Source organism: Cupressus sempervirens, chromosome 4 (assembly GCF_028749045.1).
Source record: "Cupressus sempervirens isolate cs-2001-9-10 chromosome 4, ASM2874904v1, whole genome shotgun sequence".
Lineage (NCBI taxonomy): Eukaryota > Viridiplantae > Streptophyta > Pinopsida > Cupressales > Cupressaceae > Cupressus > Cupressus sempervirens.
In genome coordinates, this window is record NC_143121.1 from 452,373,928 (window position 1) to 452,393,199 (window position 19,272).

At 37.2% G+C, this 19,272-nt stretch overlaps 1 protein-coding gene across 4 annotated transcripts in view; it reads left to right on the forward strand.

Moving 5' to 3' along the window:
* Nucleotides 1–18,122, forward strand: part of LOC149561940 (oligoribonuclease-like) — a 65,983-nt gene extending 47,861 nt beyond the window's left edge. Inside the window, exon 7 of one of the 4 annotated variants that reach the window (XM_089825462.1) lies at nucleotides 17,270–18,122. In XM_089825462.1, coding sequence (XP_089681588.1) covers nucleotides 17,270–17,301 — 32 coding nt within the window. In that variant the 3' untranslated portion in view covers nucleotides 17,302–18,122. Of the gene's footprint in view, nucleotides 1–6,285; nucleotides 6,872–14,169; nucleotides 14,638–17,269 lie in introns of those variants that run through there. The other 3 variants (XM_089825460.1, XM_089825461.1, XM_089825463.1) reach the window with 3 other exon arrangements.
* The last annotated feature ends 1,150 nt before the right edge of the window (nucleotides 18,123–19,272 follow it).

Genomic DNA, 19,272 nt, shown 5'->3' on the forward strand with positions numbered 1-19,272 from the left:
CAGATAAATCCTACGAGACTAAACTATATAAGTAATTAATGTAATAATAATTCAAAGATATATATATATATATATATATATATATATATATATATGTATGTATGTATATAATTATAATCAATTGTTATTATATTAATCTCACACACACACACAGACAGTTACATAATCAATTGTCATTATATTAATCACATAATAATGAATAGACATGTGCCATGAAGGGACATGTCTCTTCTTGCCTCATACTCAATATAAATGCAAGAGAGATCGCTGCATTTGAAAAACACAGATTCTAAAAGGCAGTGCTATTACATTTGCAGCAATCATATCTATCTTAACAAGTCATCAAAGCCAGGCTGGAAATGTAAGAAACCAAGAGATGCAGCAGAACTACATACCATAAGAAGGGGATCGGATCAAACAAGGAATAAAGTCCACGAGGCAATAAAAGAAGCTCTTACTAAACAACAGAACTGAGAGATATACTGTAAGGTGATCGGCAAGATTACGGACAGCAAATTCTATAGGAAAAATATATTAAAGCAATCATATTAAAAAGGGGAATATGCATGGTGATTCAATGAGTGGTACATAACATTACTGGAGGCAGTAGCAACAAACAATACAGTTTTCCACTGCCGTCAAAATGGTGAATTACAATTTTACCTTTAAAGAGATCATTATCCTTAAATAATAAAGTGGCAGTGTGCTATATACTGAAATCTCCGCAGTAGCATAACATGTCAAAGCATCAACGAGTTTAAAATAAAATGTTGAACACCACAGTCATTGTGGGTATCATCCTACGTGTAATCTGGTGACCAATACATTTCAATGAGAAGACGGCAGCCATTAGAGTCCAGTAATGAAAAATACGACAGTGACTATGAAGATGGGAACCATGAAGGGATTTATTAACAAATATACAAATGGTGATCAAAGACATGCGCAACTTGAACAATGGCAAGGTTTGTTTAAATGATACATAAAAAGAGAAATCGAACAAACATACCCACAATTCTAACAGTCGAAGGATGCCAAATGAGAGGAAAGAAATGAAATGTTAGTAAAGATATCAAAGAAGAAGAGACAATAATGATTGCAGTAGGGTTCTTAGATTAAATTAAAATTCCAGTCACAGCCAAATTGGGAACATTATAGCTCAACATCTATTGTCAAGGATTGAGATACAGCAACAGATGTATTGGATCTTGACTTGCAATTGGGGGTGGGGTCATGAATATAGAATCATAAGGCTGTTGGATGCAATTTATCTCTGTTGTTCAACATTACTTAATCATGTACATCTATGTGGGGCTTTAGCAATTCTACAGAAGAACATTGAAATTGTTCCAACTTACATTCAAATATTCAAATCAGGAAAGATGCAAATGGATTTTTTTTCTAAAAGATACACAGATGATTATACAAAGAGAGGGAGCATATAGAGATATGTTTCAGTTAAATTTTGAGGATCTTGATGATGTTTATTCAAAGGGAATTTGACACTTCATCAGAGGTAACTTTGGACAAGGAGTTAGAAAATTGATATCAAATTCAGAGGGAGTCTGATAGTTTATCATAAGCAATCTTGAATGAAAAGATCAACATATTGATATTTGCTTAATGCATTCATCTCTATGAGAAGTTTGAGATGAAAACCCTTATTTTCTAATATGGTTCATGGTGGATGTCATGACAGCACCACATAAGAGTATCTGTAGTGACTTCATGTGAACTTTTGATGTCATGTTTGTGACTCCGATTTTAATGGGCCTGTCCCTTGTGTACATCATTAGGAAGCGACAACTTCCAAAGGGAATTTGACACTTCATCAGAGGTAACTTTGGACAAGGAGTTAGTAAATTGATATCAAATTTAGAGGGAGTCTTATAGTTTATCATAAGCAATCTTGAATGAAAAGATCAACATATCGGTATTTGCTTAATGCATTCTTCTCTCTGAGAAGTTTGAGGTGAAAACCCTTATTTTCTAATATGGTTCATGGTGGATGTCATGACAACACCACATAAGAGTATCTGTGGTGACTTCATGTGAACTTTTGATGTCATGTTTGTGACTCTGATTTTAATGGGCCTGTCCCCTGTGTACATCATTAGGAAGCGACGACTTCCAAATGATTATCACTTGTATTTGTAGAAGTTATTGAGAGGTTACGATCTTACAATAACTTCATCTTCTATTATGATGGATAGCTTATGATGTCTAAGCAGATCATGATAGATTATATCTTTCTTGGTGATTCATTTCCTTAAACAAACCGTGATTATAATGTTTCTATGGTAAGTATAATTAAGGATACATGTGCACATACCTTATAGACATTTTGAGTATTTGGTGAATATCATGCGACTTGATATTCTGTTGCCGTTACTCGGGTTACTTGGTGAATATCATGCGACTTGATATTTTGAGGCCATTACTCTTGATATCATGTGATGATATCTAATGGTGAATATCTTCTGATCAAGGATATTCTTAAACATGCCATTCTTGATATTACGTTGAGGTAATATCATTACCTATGTTTATCCTCCCTAGCTAAGAGGGAGTGTTGATGTTTTCTAACTTTAGGCAGATAAATCCTATGAGATTAAACTATAAAATATATATGTGTGTGTGTGTGTGTGTCTAAACTTGTATCGGGAGAAATTAATATAATAATAATTCAAAGATATATATATATATATATATATATATATATAATCAGTTGTCATTATATTAATCACATAATAATGAAAAGACATGTCTTTCCTTGCCATCTACTCAATATAAAAGACAAAGAGATCATTGCATTTGAAAAACACAATTAAAGAAGCAGTGTTATTACATTTGTAGTGATCATATCTACGTTAATACTCCTGATAGGATTTGATGCTGTGTAATGCTGGATAGGCTACAATGAGCTTAAAAAATGAGGATTCATTTGGTAAATGACATTTGATTATACCCTTTCTTCTCTAAAGTGATGACCACAAAATCCAGAACAAATTGTTGTGTACCAACTATGACCTTTTGTCCCATCAAGGTTCCTATACTCTTGATTCCATGTTGGTTGGCTTCCACTAGTTGAAATGTCGGTGGTTATGATCTTACAATAACTTCATCTTCTATTATGATGTCTAAGCAGATCATGATAGATTATATCTTTCTTGGTGATTCATTTCCTTAAACAAATTGTGATTATAATGTTTCTATGGTAAGTATAATTAAGGATATATGTGCACATACCTTATGGACATTTTGAATATTTGGTGAATATCATGCGATTTGATATTCTGTTGCCGTTACGGGTTACTTGGTGAATATCATGCGACTTGATGTTTTGAGGCCATTACTCTTGATATCTAATGGTGAATATCTTCTGATCAAGGATATTCTTAAACATGCCATTCTTGATATTATGCTGAGGTAATATCATTACCTATGTTTATCCTCCGTAGCTAAGAGGGAGTGTTGATGTTTTGTAACTTCAGTCGGATAAATCCTATGAGATTAAACTATAGAATATATATGTGTGTGCGTGTAAATATATATGTATTATATGTGTGTGTATGTAAATATATATGTATATATATGTGTGTGTGTGTGTGTCTAAAATTGTATCAAGAGAAATTAATATAATAATAATTCAAAGATATATATATATATATAGGTATAAAATCAGTCCTCATTATATTAATCACATAATAATGAATAGACATGTCTTTCCTTGCCTTGTACTCAATATAAAAGACAAAGAGATCACTGCATTTGAAAAATACAATTAAAGAAGCAGTGCTATTACATTTGCGGTGATCATATCTACCTTAACACTCCTTATAGGATCTGATGCTGTGCAATGCTGGATAGGCTACAATGAGCTTAGAAAATGAGAATTCATTTGGTAAATGAGATTCGATTATACCATTTGAATCCATTCCCAACAGACTGAATATTGTAAAGGAATAGGGGGATGGGGATTGTGAGACAAGTAGCATATTACAGTGTCAGCCTTATAAAAAACATCAACCCAGGAGTAGGGGACTCCAAAGAACTATTTCCTTTACTGTCACTTGCCACCACACAAGAAGCATTGGCAGGACCCGCACTGTCCACTCACAGTGCCTTATCACATAGGAAGGAGGAGCTGATTTATCTATTAACTGTCTTTGATCCTTCAACAATATGATAGCCTCCCTTTGATCCCATTTAACAGAAAAATCAACAACAACAGCACCAAAGTAAAGCCTACCTGATGCACAACCATGGAGGAGGGAATACGAAAGCCATGCTTCAGCCTTTTTTTCACACTAGATCTAATAGAAACACTGTAGAAATTTGAAAAAACTGTCTAAAGAGAAATTTGGCTGTTTTCCTTAGCATTAAGGGATGTGATAAATGTCAAAACTTTCACTAGATCTAGATACCTCACTAGAGAAGCATTTTGTTGCGACTTTAGCCACAGATCAATCAATCTGTACTCCACCACTTCTTCTAATGATCTGCTAAATTCATCGCCCTCTTCTCCCTCTTTTAGCATGTCCTAGATCATCCTCAAATCCCAATCATAGTAGAATCTTGCTTGTATGCTTGCAGCAAGAGCTCCCACTCCCACCATTCAAGATCTCCATCTCCCTTGAATTGCTGAAGTAATATCTCTATGTTCAATCCAAGACAAATAAGGATTTAGGGGACCTAAGTGAATGTACGTGTATTCTATAACACTTAAAAGGAGGACCATAAATTTCTTATGAATATGCCAACAAAAAGTCACCTATAAATGATAATTCTGGTAGAGAAACATCAACAACACTTCAAAGGCTTGAGGGGCTCTCACATTTCCCATCGAGACTGTAGTCTTCAAGCCTAGAGAATGACAATAGTGTCTTCTCATTATGTTAGGCAGGGCGTTTGCTGAGAATGTAGCCATGGAAGATAAACTGGGCCGTCAAATCCTAACTTAAACAATGTTGAAATGATGTAATCCATTCCATGCAGGCCAGCAAGCAAAAATGTAAAGATCCACCAATTTAACCTTTACGATAGTTGAGTTAAATCGTTGATTATAATACATGGGTACCAAGAGATCTAGAGTGGTACAGTTTGAGAGGTATGGACAGTATTGGTGTACCATTTTTAAAAAAGGTACTTGGAGATGGCAATAAATGAAAAAACATTTACATATAATTTAAAATTAGGAGAAAACCATCTAATGGTATGCGACTTAAATAATATAAATTACTAAAATGCTAAAAAAACATTTCAAAGTATTGAAATATGTCATTGAAAGCAAAGGTTTTATGTTGATATTTGGTACTCATCAGCATGATATATTAATATATATGTATGTATTATGTATGTATGTATGTATGTCTGTTACTATATATCATAGTTCCAAGAATCACGGCGATTCATGCGATTCACGCGATTCGGCGATTCGATTCAAGCCAAACGATTTTTTGTGAATCGGTGAATCGAATCAGCGATAAAGGGTTTATGAAATAAGTTACTCACTAAATTTCAAGGGTTTTTTAAATTTTTCGATTCATGGCCGATTCGATTCCGATTCATGGCCGATTCACGATTTGATTCGGCCTTGCCGATTTCGATCCGATTCCGATTCTTGTTACTTTGCTATATATATATATATATGTATGTATATATTCTAAACCACAATCCCTTGGATATGGTGGATAGAGATTGAGAGGTGCCATTTTTCAGAAAAGTTGCAGATGGGTACTTGGAGAAAGCAAAAAACTGAAATTTTTTTTACAGTTAGAGGACAAAAAATACAATGGATATGCAACTTAAAAGAATTCAAGTTACTAAAATGTTTGGATAGACATTTCAAAGCAATATATGTCAATGAAAGCAAAGTTTATTAAAAATTTATATTTGGTAATCATCAGCATGATATAAGTATTTATTTTAAACTGTAATCCCATGGGTATTGCATATAAAGGGTACTGGGGAGTGCCATTATTTTTTAAAAACATGGCACAGAGTTCCTCAGACATGACCATTTTCAATCAGTCGATAAAACTTGAATGCCTATACACATCTTTTCCTAATATTTTTTCTCTGCTATTATGGTATTGCCTCCTTGAGCTCTGATATAAAAAGTTTGTGTAAAAAAAATCATGTGAAAAATTCAAAAATACAAATTTAGTGATTTGTAAATGTATATTTCTAGTTCCTCTAGCTTTTGTCAACCACTTCAACATTCTAATTTATATATCTGTAAACTCTGTAACAAGTTTCCTGATTTTCAAGGTATGTTTCTAGAACTTGTACAGAAATGCAAAGAAATTTCATCTGAAGCCAGCTAATGTTTGGAGACATTCCCATATGTGTCTCCAAGATGGTGACTTGTTTCTTTTATGGGAGATAGATACCAAGGGTCTACATATGAGGCTACCGGTAAGCTGGCTGTAATATTTTTAAGCCAATGATTGGGAGCTGTGAGGAAAGAGATCAAACAGATAATTGCTTCATTTTTGCTCCACTGGCATTGTTTTGGTTGATGATGACAGAGTCGTTCCTGTTAAATATATTTTTGTTCTACAGCAACTAATTCTTATTAATATAGTCAAGTAATGCTAGCACTTGGTGCGTTGGGGTACATTGAAGTAAAGCTGAGTCCATTGTATTCAATGTTGATGACTGGTGTTTTATCCTTACATTGCCTATTGGAAAATGACTGGTTATTGTGTCACAATAAGATTCAATAGTTTCTTTTGAGGTTATTTTAGAAGTTAGGATATCAGCTTTTCTTGTAATAATATTATAGCAAACGATTGTCATCATGGATGATCCATTGATGTCACAATGACACCTATGCAATGAAGTATATTTATGGTAGCTTCTAAAAGGACTCAGTGAAACGCTTGAGTAATGGTTATATCGGACACCTCTAATAGTGCAAGTCTCATATTGTCATGTTGAATTAATGGTTGATAATTTTAGATTTATTTGTGTTCCTCGGCAAGATATTTCCCAATGAGGACCACTATTATGTTGTAAGATACCCTAGATGGAAGCAATGAATTAAGTTACTCTTTTAAGATACCTATCCTTGCCTATATCTTTGTCCATCTCTTCTTGAAGAAGGAAGCATCCTTCTCTTGTGCGATGAGCTCTTTCCCTCCTGCCCATGTGCACTTCGGCCTTTGCTCATGCAATCAGTCTCGTGTGAGCTGAGTGGTTGGGTTTGTGTGTTCATTTTTACAGGGCTGTTTGTGTCATCGCTTGTCTTGTGTGTTAGTTGTTCTGCTGTTTTCGTTTTCGTTTTTGTTGCATGTGGTGTGGTGGCAGTCATGCTCTCTCTCTCATGTGGTTTGTCGTCACTTTTGTCAGTATTCATGGGTTTTCTCTATGTTTTCCGTGGCCTGTGGTTGCTACTTTGCGTGTTCCTTGTTCTGTTCTTTGGTATATTTTCTTCCGCAGGTTGCTTGCTTTTTCTGTGGGTTGGTTGTTCTTCCTTTTGGTCATTTGGCATCGTCGTTCCTCTCGCGGGTTGCTTTCTTTTTCTCTTCTGCTATGGGTTGGTTGTTCATGGCCATCAATCTTTTCTTTGCCCTTGTGGCCTTTGTGTTCTCTCGTTGTCTTCAGCTTTAGTGTTTTTATGCTGTTGTGACTCCAGTGTTTTCACCTTGTTTGCATTTGGCTTGGCTTTGCTCTCGTGCAAGTGTGTTTGTCTCGTCTGGGCTGAAGTTGCAGGCATGATGGCTACTGCTTCTACCGTAGGTGGTCTTTTCTGGTCTGCATTCTGGTGCCATTGGTTCTGTTTGTGCTTGCTTCTCTGTGGTGTTCTCACTGCGGCTGCCTGTTGTTTGCAGGGTTCTTCCCTGCTTGCTGTGGATGCCGGTTTTGGTCTTTGTTGCTCTCCTTTTGCTGGCCTGGTTGTTTCAGGTTGGTGACTCAAAATGGAGTCTACTTGTCACACCCAACCTCAGTCTCCTGTCTCTTACTATAGGCTCATAGATCAGATGCTGAAGCTTGAAACCAAAAATCAATGCCTTCAGGACACCATGCAGTCCCTGTCTAAGGCCTCTAATGACTTGAAACAATATGTTGTGCTAACTCTAAACACATCAAAGACTTCTCTGAAACTTTAACCTCCGAAACAACATACGCTAGAACACATTTCTGATCCATTATTGAATAGATTGGGTGTATAGGCAGCATTAAAGATAAGCAGACCTAACTTGTTGACAAGCAAACCTCTCTCATGATAGAAACTGAACAACATATTAAATCTGGGGCTTCCATTTGCAACAACCTTAGTTCTGCATCTCTATCCGGTGTCAAAAAGATTGTCCAGGATAAGTTAGCGGATGAGCGTGTTGGGCGGCTCGTGAGTTTGGGTACTTCTTCCTCAGCGATTAGCTAGGCATTTTAGACGTTACTCTCGATAGAGCATGGGTTGGGCTTGACGACATTCTTTTCCTCAGGTTTCTCTCTGTTTGACTGGCTTCGAGTTCTTAGGGTGAGGAGGAAGCTTTTTCTTCTTCTTACTAATTTAAATATGGGAGGATCTCACAAAATCATAGGTAGCAGAGCCGAAACATTCTCGGGGACTTGTTGTCGAGGCTAGACAGGAAAGTGGGCAATTATTTGAAATCTCAGGGCTGTTATTCGTGACTCCCCTCCCCTTGGTTTGGAATTGAGACCAACCTCCAAGGCCAAATGATACTCTCAGCAACAGTCGGACAGGTTGGAGCCCCTCAAGAGTTCCTTGCTTGTCAATTGCTGGAACAATTGTATTTTGTGGTCCTTGTCGGGTCCTTTTCAGGTTGTTATTTGTTCTCTTGATATTCTTGTCATTACCAATTCCCACAAGAGCCCTATCCATCCTCTTCCTGTGCTCACAGGGTACTAGTGGCTATCTGTTTACAAATGTGAGGTCCAAACTTTTGGGGGGTTAGAGGTTTTGGGTGGTGTTGCCCGTGTGATTAGAGATTGCCTCTTTAGCGCTACTTTAGTGGTTCACTCTGACACCTCCATTAGATTCTTATGGATTTGTATTGGCTGTGCAATGCAACACAACAAAGATATCTATATTGTCATTTGCTACTTTCCACTGTCCTCCTTGTCCCATGTTGTACACAATACGGAGGATGGTGACCCTTTTGTGGACTTTCACAAGTGCATCTCCTGATTTTTGATCATGGGAGACATTATCATTCTGGGGAATTTCAATGCCCAGATTAGGGATCTATAGACCCCCTTCCACGATCGTGCGTTTGACTCGATTTGTACTTTAGAGGTTCACCGCTTTTCAAAGTACAGCCAGGCGACCCACACCCACAACTCCTTTTTGTTTTTCGGAGAGTGATCGTGATGTCTTTTAGCTCCATCTTAGGTGGCTCGTTCCCCATGCTTCCTTCATTGAGTCTATCGATGCCTCCTCCATGTCTTAATCATTGGCCACCCTCCTTTCCATCTGCCATCATATTACCTCTCCCCTCAGTTCCATGCGCAGGAACACTTGCCCTATGAACCTTTGGTTTGACGATGATTACAAGTCCCACTGATCGGTTCATTTAGTCGTTTCCACCCACTCCTTTGCCCAAGTGAGACTCTCATACCGTCACTTCTACGCCACAAGAAACAGTTGTACTTCATGTTGCAGTGCAGATCCCTTTGTGCCTCACTCTTATATTGTCTCGAGCTCTTCTGGCACACCTTGTTCTCTTGTCATCCTCCTTCCACCTTGGACTACTGTTCCTTGGTCACTCACATCTCTGCTCATCACAACATCTCTGACTAGCCCCCTCTCCATCTCACTCCATACCCCATTGCTCTTCACCTTCTCCAACATCTGGGAGGCATTTAGATCCATGGGTTGCAGCCAAAAAAAGACAAGGAAGGGTTCCAGACAAAACTCTTCAAGGTTGGTATCATGGTTTTGGGTTCCTTCCTCTTGATGCTCTTTAATAGAGTGGTTTGCACTAGCTTTCCAGACTCTTGGGCGAGGCACATTATTTACTCAATAGTCAATTTATAAGGCTGGTTTAGCATCAGACCATGGCAACTAGAAAATCATAATGGTCGGGCACACTTTTGCCAAACTTTATGCTAGAGTGTTGAACATTGTTCTATCTAGAAAGCTTGATCATAGACATTGCTGGGCTAGGGGTCAAGTTGGTTTTCAGACTGATTTTTAGAACATGGACCACATTCTGATGCCATAGACTATCATTGAGGAGTCTTGACACCACTCGATGAAAGTTTATTGTTGTTTTGTGAACTTTTGCAAAGCTTTTGACGCTATTGCTAGAGGGACATTCTTTTAGAGGCTTAGAGAAATTGGGATTTTTGAGACTCTCGTGGTGGCTATTATAAGCGTTTATGAGATTATGGTTGGCAAATATAGGACTTAATAGGGGTTCTCCGATTTGATCTAGAGCACCATTGGGGTGAAGTAGAGCTGCCCTCTCTCTCCCACCCTATTCAACATTTACATCGACGAGCTCAAGGCTTTCTTCAGGGATTTCTCGCTCTCTAGGGATGGTTGTTATTTACATCAGGTTTTGATCTTTTCTCTTCTTTTTGCTAATGACATGGTTCTTTTGGCTTCCTCTCTGAAGGGCCTTCAATGACTTCTTGATGGTTTAGCTTCCTTTTGTGACCTTTGATGGCTTGTGGTGAACTTGGTTAAGACTTGGGTTATGGTTTTCAACTACTTGAAGACCTTTTACTCCACTTCTATTTTTAGGGTTCTGAGATCAAGATCACATGCTCTTACACTTCAGTTCTTTGATCCCCACTTTAGTTTGAGACTTGCCATGTAGTCTAGAGTCAATAAGGGGTTGGGTTCCTTGACCATGCTAGAGAGACAGTGCGTCAGACAACACTTTCAGGACACTACGTCCAAGTTGTCCCTCCTAGATTCCTTGGTCAGGTCGACAATACTCTATGGATCTGTAGTGTGGGGCCTCTCCCTCTTGGACTATGATTTTGCTTTAGTCGAGTGGGTCCAGATCGTTCTCTGATGCATCATCATATGTCTTCGGTCTACTCAGAATGTCATTTTCGCTGAGTTTGGGCCCCATCCTTTCAAACTTAGGGCTATCTTCGATTTGGTTTGGTTCCTTCATCACCTTTGGGGGTTTGCAGACTCCGCCAACGATTGTAATAGATACTCTTGTTTTGACTATTGTTCCTCTGAGGTTGTTGTTGGTTCTGACTTTGATGGAAGGGCTTGTTGTGGTATGTCCCAAGTCTTTGCTTTATTGAGTTCGATTGGGATTGACATTGATCATTTCCCTCCCTTCCAGTTCTTATTGGATGTGCTCTCTCACCTTCCTTCTCAGCAGGAGTTGAACGGGCATGTCAGTCGGGACACTCATAGACAATATATTCTCACAACTTGGAGTAACCCTACAGGGGGACTTTGTTTAAGGATGGCCTTCTATGTAGAGCAGTACATGGATATTCAGGATGAGATTATCTCTTGCCGCTTTATCTGATTCAGTGTTGGTGTCATGCCCTCCGCATCTTTTTGGGTTCTCTAAGAGCCGGTTCCCACCGGTTGCGTATTTAGACTCACCATCAGATTGACAAGGCTGATTGGATCTGCCACCTTTGTGACCTAACTGAGGTGGAAATGAAGATACATCTCATCTTTCGCTGTCCCATCTATTATGAGATTAGGGGGCGATTCCACTGCTTGTTAAGGGAGTGCAAATCTCTTTCATCTTTATTTAGATACATTGACCAATGGTGTCTTGCACTTTAACATCTAGGAGACCACTTGGCTCCGCAACTACACATAGCAGCTCCATTTCCCTTTGTGCCAGATATTGGATCAGCTTATCACCTCCTTTTCTTGCCAACATCTCCTCAGGGCACAAAGTGGCTGCTCGACTCTCTTGGTCACACCAAGTTTGTGAGACTCGTTGTAGATACACTCGGTAGTGGCACCCCCACCACCAGCGGTATTACGAGACAATTTGGGGCTCACTCTTGCCCCAGACCATATCCTTCGATGCTAGACTTCTTTCCACCTAGGAGGGACCCTTAGTCTTTCCCTCTCCTGGTTCTTTCTTTGTGGCTTCCTTTCTTGCTCTTTTCCCGAACACTGATTGGTGCTCCATTGTTGGCTGTTGCCTTGTTTGTATGCTTTCGGTCTCTTAGACCCTTTTGTGGTCTCTTGTTGGACATTAATAAATTTATCTTATCTAGCTTTGCAAAGTTGATAATTTTTGCTTGCTGAGAACTACGAATAACAAACATGACTAAATTGCATTGATTTGTTTTTAGATTAGGTTGTGTTAAGATTTTTACCATCAATGTTTCGAATCACGCTACGTGATCCATCATCAGGATGAAGAGCAAGATGACTAAATTAGTTTGGTGAATACACAAAGGATAGGATGGTGCATATGTGAACAACATTACCAATAGTTAGGGATGCATACACAATGCTTCCATCCTTTAGAATTTTTACTAGTCACACATTTTGTTTGATCTATGTTTTGATAGCTATATCAATTATATTGAAGAAAAATTAAAATGTTGTCCCTATTCTACTAAGTGGGAGTCTAGGGTGGACTCTGTACATTTTTGCCAATTCCATATATTCTCATTGTTATAGTAATCCTAGATTTAATAGTTATGCAGTGCAAATATCTAAGGAAAAAATCTTAGATATTCAAAGTAAATGCAAAATTGCCTTTTATTGCATACTCTATAAATTAGAAATTTTTGGGACCAGGACATGTCTCTAACTTTGCAAAGTTGACAAATCTTGCCTGTTGAGAAGTATGGAGAATATAGACATGATTAATTTAATTCGGTGGATATATAAAGGAGGGGATGGTGCATATATAACATTACCAATAGTTAGGGATACGTACACAATGCTTCCAACCTTTAGAACAGTTACTAGTCATACATTTAATTTGAACCATATTTTGATAGCTATATCAATTATATTGAGGAAAATGTTGTCCCTATTCTACCTAATGGGAGTATAGAGTGGATTCTTTACATTTTTGCCAATTCCATATATTTTCATTGTGCCTGTAATCCAGATTTAATAATTAGCAGTGCAAACATCTAATGTTCAAAGTACATACAAAATCACCAATTATTGCACTCTACAGACTGGAATTTTTTGGGACCAGGACATGATTTTACCAAAGAAATTTGCATCCATTTGACAGATGACACTGCTTGGTGGGGAGGAATATTTTTTTCTATGGTACAAGCCTTTGGTTGGAAAGTCCAGAAGGATAAACCAGGTTCATCTCTGTTATGTGTCTTACTTGAACATGTCGAGCCTCAGAATTCTTCATCCATTAGTCTCCTCGTGACTTGACTAATAAACAAGTTTCTTTAAAAGTTATTTAAAATGCAAATGCAGACTTCATTACTTTGCCTGGCCTTGATTATAACACTCATAGTAACAAACTATTACTCCAAAAAGAGCGAGGGACATTTTGTACTTGTCAAGAGAAAATCTGTCTGGCCCACGTTCAATTAGAACAGGAGCTGTAATGGCAGCTCATATGATTTTAGCAAAATGTTTTTTTTGTCCTTTTTATGCTTCAAGTATCTTTTGCTAAGTTGTATTTGAACTTGCACTTCAACATTTCACTTTTTTTGATGATAGGCTATCTATTTCTAGATAAAATATCAGTGGCTAAGAACCAAGAAAAACTGAAACTTATGAAGAAGCATAGGTATCACATGCAGCAGGGAAAGATCAACATGATAGTGTATGCTGTGCATTGAGCTGCAGATCGGGTGCTAAATTTAAAATGACAGGGCCGGGTGGCCACAGCATTCAAATTTATGTTTATTGTTACTATTAAGCAAAAATGTAAATTGAAGAAATGAATCGACTTACTGAGATCAACAAAATTCAAGGCCATCTAATGGCATTGCAAGGGAAATCTACTACCAGCCATAGTTCAGAAGGTAGAGAACCCAGTCTGTTGAGACTTGAGTTTCATTTTCCCTTCCTGAAGGAAACGGGTAGTAAAATGTCTGGCAATGGACTGCATTGCTTTTGAGTTTTCAGTGAGGACAAATACTTTTTTGTTGTTGTCTCTTCTAATTGATCTTAGTGCTTTGCAAGTCTTAAATAATATTCTTGTACTCAGTGAATTCAATTGTGAAGTTTTTTTAAAAATGTATTTCTTTTCTTTGCTGCAACAGATGCAGAAAGAGCTCCTGCTAAGAGAAAAACACATCGGGCCCATGAAGATATTAAAGAAAGCATAACTGAGCTCAAGTATTTGAAGCAAACCATTTTCAAGTCCTCCAAAAGATGACAAACAAAAATTCATTTGTTACAGAGATATCATCTTGCAATGCCAAAAGTAGGCACTTTGCAGTTCCTGGCATCTTCAGTTCTGGTTGACTAGTTATTGGTAAATGAGGGGTATTAAAGTTTCTTATAACTATTTCTGATTTGAACCTGATGTAATCAATTCTCAACAACAATTGGCACGTGCACTGTCATTTGGGAAGAAGTGGCTTGTGTCAGATTACAAATATTCTTTTAATGACACATATCCATTGAACTCATCATGAATAGATGATTCACAAACATATATTAGAAGTCTCAATGGATATTGAAAGTTCTAATGGCAATTTATGTTGGAGCATATTTCCATTTGTCTACTAGAATCTCCTTGGTCATGATGCATTGCTTCTTGAAATATGATCCACAATAACGATTTATAGAGGTAAAAAAAGAAGTCCAATGGAATAATTACTGTCTTATATATAATAACTTTTATTAATAGGAGTTAAATTATTCCAGTAAGTATTTCATCTTTGAACTTTGACTGATACTTGTTTGGGTTGTCTGATATGTTACTCGTCTCTTCACTGTTACATTCCCCAAGGAAGAGCACCTCTTGTCTTGGCAGTGTGCGGGAAGAATTAAAAAAAACAATTAGAAATACCAGAATTTAAGAGAGGTTGGGGGAGTCACCCAAAACCAGACCAAGCACACCGAAACATTCAGGGGGTATAATCCCCTCCCATAAAGTTGCAAGAAACCAGGAATGGTACAGGATGGAAGAGAAGCTGCCATGCCATTAATAAAACATAACATCCCTACTCCATTTGCACTGGAAGAGAAGAGAAGAGAATGTTGCCCCAGAAACAATTGAAGCATTTCGTGACTCAGGTAGGAGGGCACATAAGGGGCACAATGTGCGAGTTTCAACTAGGGCACATAAGGAAGATGGTTGATCTATCAACTGGCGCACCCTAATAGAGAGTGGATGGGATTGCCTGTGGCTGGTTTCGTTTGTTGAATTAACCAGCTGTTTGCCGCTCTCCCTTGCATTCTCCTGCCCTGCTCATCCTAAATCAAACTTGAAGGGCATCATTACAGTGAGAGGTGGGAGAAGCCATTTTGTGAGCCAAATAAAGGGAGGAGACTTGTTGCAGCCAGGGAGGAAGAATTAAAAAAACATTATTATTATTATAATAAATTATCGTTTTCAGGATAGAAATAAAGAAAGGTACATGAAGATGGGTCTGAGAATTGGAAACCAGACGAGGGGTGTTCTGCCAGGGTGTGAGAAATGCAGCGATGGAATCCAGACAATGGGTGTTCGGTTAGGATTCCAAAAGTGCACTTTTGTGGAAAAAACCAAGGAATGAGGTCATAGGGCTGGTCGCTTACAAAGATTTCGCAAATATTTCTACAAAAAAAGCCATTGTCTAACCAGCATAACCCTTTTTTGTGAATCCACGATTTCACTTTCAGACTTGGAAAACGGGGTTCTCCTCGAGGCATAATGGTTTTGATAGGTAGAATATTTGGGATAGACGTTGCGACCATCTTGGATCTAAATTTGAGCAGTGTCCTTGACCTAGACATGTAGATGAACCCAAATAGAAGAAGAAAGAGGGACCCTGTGGACTGAGGATATACGAGGATGGGGAGACGTCGATGGCAGTTGAAGCAAGATTGCAAGGGTTTCAGAAGTGCAATTGTGTGACAAAGTCTAAGGAGGACATTGCATTGACTAGGATTTCACAAAGATTTTTAGGAATATAGCCATAGTCCAGCCTGCTAAGTCGCTTCTTGTTAACTCACGCCCTCAGGTCCAGAATTGTGACACAAGGTTTTCTTCGACACAGAATGGTTCTGTTCAGTAGGATATCTTGCATAGTAATAGACTACGTATTGGTTCTGAAACTGTTCAACCCAAAACTGATTCCATTTGGCAGCGCCCTCGACATAGACAGGCAAATCTTCATTATTCTGATTCTGGGGCACCCAAATCGAAGAAGAAAACCTATATTTCAGAGGAAACTGCTCTTGCTGGAATCGTAGGGAAAGAGGGACGTCGGTCGCATAAAGCTTGCCCTGCAAAGTTCTGGAGGAAAAAACAGCAGATACCCACGAATGGGGCAGAGCTACAGGTCATAGTTTCAGATTCAGGGCAAGAAAAGAACACTTTCCAGATCAGATTAGATGAGACAAGAATATATATATATATATATATATATATATATATATATATATATATATATATATTTCTTTTTTCCTTTTTCCAGAGGGATTGGGAAACTGTTCTTTCTTTACCTGACAATCTTATCAGTTCCCATGTTCTACTGCTGAAGGAGATGACTCTGATAGGAAAGTGTTGGGTTTCCTCTTTCCAAGTTGAAGATATTTTTATATGGGCCAAGAAGTATTGGATAGGGATTAAGGAGGTATTACCTTTAGAATCTAACTCTGGTTTTATCATTGCCCTATTTGAGTCCAAACACCATAGAGATAACGCTCATAAATGGAAAAATTGGTTTTGCCATGGATCGGGTCTTTTCACAATTCCATGGACTCCTAATTTCTTTCTAGATCTGGTAGTTTGCAACTTTATGCCATTCTGGTTATCTTTTCCCTTTTTGCCCTTAGAATACAGAGATCCGGACATTGCTGAGTTTATAGCAAATTGTAATACCCCACCTCATTATAGACTTAGACTCAATTGTAAGAATTTGATTAATGTATGTGTAAGGTGTAAGGTTTAATGATGTACACGTTATGAATTATTAATGTGGCTACTATTCTTGAAAAGATTGTACCTTAAGAAGCAGTTATAGTAAAATGAATGATACATATTTGTAAATGATTTTCATATGCAAATGATTCATAGGAAAATGATGTTGGAATAGGATATCGATCTAATGTGTTGATCTCTGGTTTAATTAGGGATATGTATTAATGCTTACAGTCATGTATTTATGTATATGTTTGGGTTATTGATGTTTAAATCGAATTGTGCAGAGGCTGATTGTGAAGACTTTCAAAGAATCTAGGCCAACTCTTGTACAATAGTTAAGTTTGTCTCTTAGAGGGGTTAAAATGGACCTTAAAGTGCATTTTGGGTTAAAATAACTTAACCCACTTATACTTCCTAGGGTTGGGGGTTAGTTGAAGGTCAAATCATGGATAAAACTTTCACTATGACATCTCAAAGGTTCCACTTCCCAAGAGTGACGAAAATGAAAAGTGGGGGACACAATCCATGCCATTCCCCTTTTTAGGAGATGTGACATTTGAGTTGGAGAGAAGGGAGGATATAGAGCCTTGTGCCATCATTAAAATAATGGGGATAGAAAGTGATTGTTAGGGTTTTAAGAAGGTAGGAAGACATGGAAGTGGGGACTCATTTTTTTTTCATGGGAGGGAGAATAGTAGGAATGGGGAGAGGAAGGAGATGGAGGAAGAGGAGGAATGGTCCTTGGTGGAAGATGAAGCTCTATCTAAAGTGAGAGCTCTTGAAAAGATAAGTAACTTATATGCATTTAGAGTAGTTCTTAATTATTAAGATGAAATATTATTAGAATAATTTCATAATGTTTTAGAGAGAACTCTTAGGATTGCATCGATGATCTCTTGGTTGAACTAAGTTCTCTTCCTCGGGGGTATGGCTAGGGCACAAGAGGCCTCATGATGCCATTATGGTAGGGTGGAAACATGGAATGGTGTGAATGGTTTTGGTGATTATTGTTGTAATCTTGTAAATAAACTTGAATGGAAATTAGATCTTAAAGTCTTTGTTAATAGAGCTAAACTTGTGTGTGAGAGAGGTTTGTGATAAAAAAAAATAGAAATGATGGTATTGTTATTTGGGAAATTGTAAATCTTTTCTAAAAGTTATTGTTATTTATGGATTGTTAGTTAAGCTTTTGTTAAATGAGAAATTGTTTTGGATATAAATTTTGTAAATTATTTCATTTAGAAACAATTAACCAATCTTCAAAATCATGTTATCAAAATATCTATTACAGATCTAACAACATTGAATCTAAATTTTGTTATTTATTAATTCAATTTAAGTTTTTTTGTAGGAAAAAGTGGGCATGACATTTGGTATCAGAGTTAGGTTTCCAACACTAGGACCTATGTTCATTATGTTTTTTTGTTTGATTTAAGAGAAGAAAAGATTTAAGTTGCAAATTTACTTTTAGGTTACAAATCTGATGTGTTGCTTTATTACATAGACTGTGGTAAATGAATAAGAAAGTTACACTATAATACAATGTTTATTTGTAGGTTTTAAGTGTTTCTTCTATGTTAGCATATAAATGAAATGATATAAAAAATTGCAACCTTTCTGTGTAGATATGGTAAAATATAATTTGTTGTGTTATTCAGGCAAGAAATTTAAATGTATTGGTTATATGGTATAGAGAAATTAGTATATCTATAAATCTGGTCATGAAACTCAAATTTGAAAAAAAAATTGATTGTTAAGTTGTAGATCTATCCAAAATAAATAAAAAAATCCACTTTGCTGAATTGTTCAAGAAAATAAAAACCTATATTAGTATACATGTCATAAGTCTACACATTTTACTGTTATATTTATGAAAGGAGGATGTGAAAACATTAGTAAAGATATATAAGATAAGATAATGATATTAATGTTCAACAAAAGACCAAAAAGAGGTCTATGGAATTGAAAGATCACAATAGTGAGCTAGACACCAACAGGAGCACACAAAGGTGTCTAAAAATAAGTGAAAACAACTAAAGAAATAGTGACAAAGAATAGAGATAGAGAAAGCACTAGGAGGCTTTCTTGGACAAAAAGAAATATTATCTTATATTATCTTATGAATTAATTTCTCAGTGTGTTCTTCCTTTAATTCTTTAGCACTAGTGTCATTTTTTGGCTATCGATAGAGGATAGTCTTGTTTATAGTTTACAATGCAACCATGGTTCAACATAGTTATAATTCCCATAAGTACCAAGTTTTGTTGCTATGAAACAAAAGCTCATT